This window comes from Propithecus coquereli, unplaced genomic scaffold, assembly GCF_000956105.1.
Source record: "Propithecus coquereli isolate 6110/MARCELLA unplaced genomic scaffold, Pcoq_1.0 Scaffold172, whole genome shotgun sequence".
In the NCBI taxonomy this organism is placed as follows: domain Eukaryota; kingdom Metazoa; phylum Chordata; class Mammalia; order Primates; family Indriidae; genus Propithecus; species Propithecus coquereli.
In genome coordinates this window covers 701,893-707,675 of record NW_012141858.1, presented here as the reverse complement: position 1 = coordinate 707,675, position 5,783 = coordinate 701,893, and the positions used below count along the sequence as shown (strand labels likewise).

Here is a 5,783-nt window from a genome sequence, read left to right as displayed (position 1 = left end):
TTAAGTGAGAACATGCAGCATTTATTTTTCTGTTCCAGAGTTACTTCACTTAGGATAATGGCCTCTAGTTCCATCCAAGTTGCTGCAAAAGACATAATTTCATCCATTCTTATTGCTGAGTAGTACTCCATGGTATAAATATACCACATTTTCTTAGTCCACTAATCAGCTGAGGGGCACTTAGGTTAATTCCATAACTTTGCAGTTGTGAATTGTGCTGCAATAAAATACAAGTGCAGGTATCTTTTTGATACAATGATTTCTTTTCTTTTGGGTAGATACCCAGTAGTGGGATTGCAGGATCGAATGGTAGATCTACTTTTAGTTCTTTGAGAAATTTCCACACTGATCTCCATAAAGGTTGAACTAATTTACATTCCTACCAACAGTGTGAAAATGTTCCCTTTTCACTCATCCTCACCAACATCTATTTTTTTTTGACTTATTAGTAATGGCTATTCTAATTGGAATAAGATATTTCAGTACAGTTTTAATTTGCATTTCCCTGAGGATTAGTGATGTTGAGCATTTTTTTATATGTTTGTTGGCCATTTGTATATCTTCTTTTGAAAAATGCCTGTTCATATCATTTGCCCACTTTTTAAGGGGGTCGTCTGGCTTTTTTCTTGCTGAGTTGAGTTCCTTGTAGATACTGGATATTAGTCCTTTGTTGGGCACACAGTTTATGAATATGTTCTCCCATTTTATAGGTTGTTCATTAACTCTTTTGATTTATTTCTTTTGCTGTGCAGAAACTTATTAGTTTAATTAGGTCCCATTTGTCTATTTTTTATTTTATTGCATTTGCTTTTGGGGTCTTAATCATAAATTCTTTGCCTAGGCCAATGTCTAGAGGGTTTTTCCTAGGCTTTCTCCTAGGATTTGTATTGTTTCAGGTCTTATATTTAAGTCTTTAATCCATCTTGAGTTCATTTTTGTGATTAAATATACAAAATGGTGAGAGAGAGAGATCCAGTTTCATTCTTCTGCATATGGCTAACCAATTTTCCCAGCACCATTTATTGAATGGTATGTCCTTTCTCCAGTGTATGTTCTGGTCTGCTTTGTTGAAGATCATTTGGTTGAAGGTATATGATTTTATTTCTGGGTTCTCTACTCTGTTCCATTGATCTATGTATCTATTTTTATGCCAGTACCATGTTATTTTGGTTACTATAGCCTTGTAATATAATTTGAAGTCAGGTAATATGATGCCTTCAGTTTTATTCTTTTTGCTTAGGATAGCTTTGGCTATTCTGTACTTCCTTTTTGAAAGACAAAAAAGTGGAGCGTCAATGGTATTTTTCTTGAACCTGTAGAGAGCATTTTTCTCCTGTCATTGCCTCCTATGCTGACATGTACCGTGAGCCTAGAGTCTGCTGCTGCTCTATACTCATTTGTATTACTATTTAAAATTCTGTTCTAACTCCTTCTTTTACATTTTCAACTGTTTTGTTTAGAGTTACAAGGAGAGAAACCGAGAAAGTCACTTGAGAATGGCAGAAAACAAAGGGTGATATTATCATTTGTACATGAGACAATTCAGACTATTTATTGTCAACCTAGAATGAACTGCCCCACTGGTACCCATTTTAATAACCTCTAATGGAATATATTGCTCAGTTTTATCTGTATGCACATCTTTATGAAATATTCTGTAAATTACAGTGGAAAGAGGCCACAGATATCTATTCTCATAAAAGAAAAAGTAGAAAGAGTTTCTGGGGAGGAATCACTTAACCACACACAAAATGACATTTGTGATTTTACTCTCATTTAATAAGGCAAATGCTTTTCTTTTAACAGAGGAATTCAAGGGCTCCACCGTCGTTGAATTGATGAAGAAGGAAGGCACTACCCTCGGTCTGACAGTATCAGGAGGAATTGATAAGGATGGCAAGCCAAGGGTATCTAATCTGCGGCAAGGAGGAATTGCTGCTAGGTAACTACCTCTCAGGGAAATCTGGGGAAAAAAAGACTGGGTGTAATTAATTCAAAAATTAAAGCTACATCAGAAAGGTCACCAATAAATAAATGACAGCTGCCATCTGCTGGGCAGCACATCCCAGCAGAAGCACAGTGGGGCATGTCTCAGAAGCTACTCTCCAGGACTGCCTATGTGGCTGTTCTGGCCTGTGCTGAAGTCACTAGGGAGATTACTGTGTCATCTCAAGAGCTGCCAGGCCCTCATAAGGTTTTTAATTTTTAAAAGCCTAGATGGATCTAGTCCCCAAATGTGCCACTAAACAGCAGATAAGCTGCAGTTGGGATAAGAAACTCTGATCATCTACATGTGGAACAGATGACTCCTATAATGTAAATGGGGGAACGGCCACAGAGGGACAAGGCTAGCCTAGGAAGAGTGGGAGACCCAGCCTCGAGGTTCTAAGTAAAAGTTTTCTTTGTCCCACATCTTCTCTACTTTCCTACTTGTGAGATTTTCTTTTTCACCAAGACAAAGAGATGGTTTCTGAAATGACAGAAGGCTTAAAGGAGGAAGTCTCACCTGCCCTTCTTTCCAAGAATTGCAAATTGCACTAGTCATTGCCAAAGGCAAAATGTCCTGGATGCAGGTCAGGGATGAGCTTGCTGTGTAGATACATTCTAAATTTACCTAAGAAAGAGAGGATGGAATGATCAGGTTTCATTAAAAGTGAGGATAATGTACCTTAAATCCTGGCCACCAGTATTCTTGCTCACATAATTCCAAGTTAAATTTTAGAGTTTTTGCTTTATAGAGTGTCATCAGAAATGGTAATTACTTTTAATGATCAGCATATTTGTACAATTTATGAGCTTAATCCAATCACTTGCTCCATGATCGGGAGGTATTGTTTGTAAGAGAGGTTGATGTGAACACAAGCACTGCAGTCTGCTTTCTGTAGGCTTTTAAGACTTTTTTCGGCCCCCACAGCCTTTATTTTATGAGTGATGGCCAGTCCACAATGCTAGGGCATCCTGTCTCTAGGCTTCTTCGTGTCTTGAAGCAAGTGTGAATGGAAGGAGTGGACAGCTGGCATTGTTGTTGTATTAATGCTGTGATTAAAAGTGGTACTGTGCCAGTTATATTGAGTACTAAAAATCACCAAATATTCGTTTTCAAGGCACCACCATTTTACAGGGAATAAATCAAAATAATTAAAGATAAAGTCCTTGCCCTTAAGGGGCTTATAATCTACTGGGGGAGATAAGTTACAAAACACGTGAAAAGTTTGAGAGGAATAATGGCCTTGCACAATAGTGAAAAGCAGCAACACAGGAGTCATCATAGAGCACTGGGCAGTGAAGTTGCTGCTAGTGTCAGCAAACCTGAGGTATGAGCCACAGCACGTGCTGAAGGCTGCAATCTGTTAGGAAGCTTTCTAAAGGAAGAATGATTGGAACTGGATTATATAAAATAAATGCATTAGCTATTTCTATTTGGGGAGAAAATGTTATGGAACGTCCTTATCACTGGCAGGAGTTCTAACTCCTATTATTGGTCTTGCTACCTGCTCTTGGTTTAGAAGTAGAGTCTCACTAACAGCCCAGGAGCAGCGGAAGTTCTGCTATGGTGGTAAAAGACAGATGAGAATGTTACTGAAACCCAATACTTGCTTTGTAATTTCTTCTTCGCCAATACCATTTCTATCCATCCTGCTGTAAGCAATAAACAGCAAAATAAGCTGACCCTTTCCTTAGTCCTGGACAAACTCCCAGTGAAGATATTAAAAGCTGTGAAATGTGCGAAAGGCAGGCAGCAGGAATGAGAGAAAATGAGAAAAAAAAGACCTAGCATGTCTAGGATATGGATCCAACACCAACTGTTTAGGCCAAAGCAACTAAAAAAATGTTTCTCTTTATTTTGTTTTATGGTGCTTTTAAAAATAAAAGCAGCAAAAGGTTAGGAAAAAATCAGAGATACCAGCAGATCCAGCACAAGGCTTCTGAGGTGTCACAGACAGCAGGAGTAAAAGGGATCTTTTGACTCATCTGCCCACAGCTGGCTCCTACCTTCAGGGGCCGGCCATCTCCCAGGAGGCGGGGACATCTGCTACATGGGCCCAGTAGGCTTGCATGCTTATTCATGAAGGAGAAACGGAAAAGGGCATCAGACTGACCTGTGGAGAGGATGGGTCCACTGAAGCGACATTGTCTGTTTTGCAGAAGTGACCAGCTGGACGTAGGGGACTACATCAAAGCAGTGAACGGGATCAACCTCGCCAAATTCCGCCATGATGAGATCATCAGCTTGCTGAAGAACGTCGGGGAAAGAGTGGTTCTTGAAGTGGAGTACGAACTTCCACCAGTTTGTAAGTACAGTAGCCCCCTTTATCTCTGGGGGATACAGTCTAAGACCCCTGGTGAATGCCTGAAACCATGGATAGTACCTATAGATACAAACCCTATAGATACTATGTTTTCTTTTTCCTATGTCTCACTCCTATGATAAAGTTGACTCTATAAATTAGGCATGGTAAGAGCTTAACAACAATACTACTAATAAAATAGAGCAATTATAACAATATACTAGCATCATTACTCTTGTGCTTTGGGGCCATTATTAAGTAAAACAAGGGTTTCTTGAACACCAGCACTGAAGGACAGAGAGAGTCAATCTGAGAACAGGCCAGCCACTAAGTGACTAACAGGCAGGTAGTGTAGACAGTGTGGGTGCACTGGGTGAAGGGGCAATTCCATGACCACAGCAGGATGGAGTAGATTATGTGAGATTTCATCATGCTACTCATAACAGCATGCAATTTAAAACTTATGAATAGTTTATTTCTGGAATTTGCCATTTAATATTTTCGGACCGTGGGTAACTGAAACCACAGAAAGTAAAACCACAGATAAGGGGTGGCCACTGAAATCACAACCCAGGGGCAGAACAGCAGCACCACATTTTTTCCCAAAGCTTCTTAATTTTTTCCTTTGCCATCAGTATCTCATTACAGGAATGTCAGAGTTTCTTGACATTTAAAAATTAATTAAATTGAAAAACCTGTAGCCCACTCAGGAAGAATTAAAAAGAGCATAGGTATCAATGAAATTACATAGGACCCATGTTCCATTAAGATGATCTGTGTACATTATATTTGCCACTTAAGCATTTTAATAAATAGTCAATGTATTTGTAAGATCTATGCACTACGAACCATCCAGGCTTTGTACTTAGTGACTAGGTTTAGGAAAAGTATGTTTAGCATGTTTTATATTGACCCTTGTATAGATATGTTCATTTCTGAAGCATGAAAGTAGCTTCAGAACACATTATTGTCAAGGAATAATAGTAATAATAACACGAGTAGCCAACATATTTTGATTGCTTACAAAATGTCCAGCATTATAAAGAACCTGACTTACCTTGATTTACTTAATCCTCACCACAAGGAGGGTCAGCATAGCAGAGACAAACTTCAGTATCAAACAGCCAGGTTCAAATCCCAGCTTCACCTTATACTAGCTATAAGCCTTTGAGAAATTTACTTAAACCTTCTTTCTCAGCTTCCACATCTGTAAAATGGGAATGATGTTAGTTCTTACTCATAGATTTGTTATGAGAATTAACTGAGTTAGTATTTGTATAACACTTAGAGCAGTGCCTGGCACTATAAAAGTTTTCGATAATCAATAAGTCAATCAGCACTAAAAGACAGGTACTATTATTATTTTTCTCATTTTACAGAGGCTTAAGTTGATTATCTTTTCCAAATTAGTAGGCTGCAAAGTCAGTATCTGAACCTATGCTTTCTGATTCCAGAGTCCATGTGCTTATTTATTGTAAGTTCTACCTATCTGTG

At 38.6% G+C, this 5,783-nt stretch overlaps 1 protein-coding gene across 1 annotated transcript in view; it reads left to right on the top strand.

Moving 5' to 3' along the window:
- The first annotated feature begins 1,823 nt into the window (after positions 1–1,823).
- GRIP1 (glutamate receptor interacting protein 1) overlaps positions 1,824–5,783 on the top strand; it is a 154,482-nt gene continuing 150,522 nt past the window's right edge. Inside the window, exons 1-2 of the mRNA XM_012642012.1 lie at positions 1,824–1,942; positions 4,147–4,292. Of these exons, the coding sequence (XP_012497466.1) occupies positions 1,839–1,942; positions 4,147–4,292 (250 nt within the window). The 5' untranslated portion in view covers positions 1,824–1,838. The remainder of the gene's footprint in view (positions 1,943–4,146; positions 4,293–5,783) is intronic.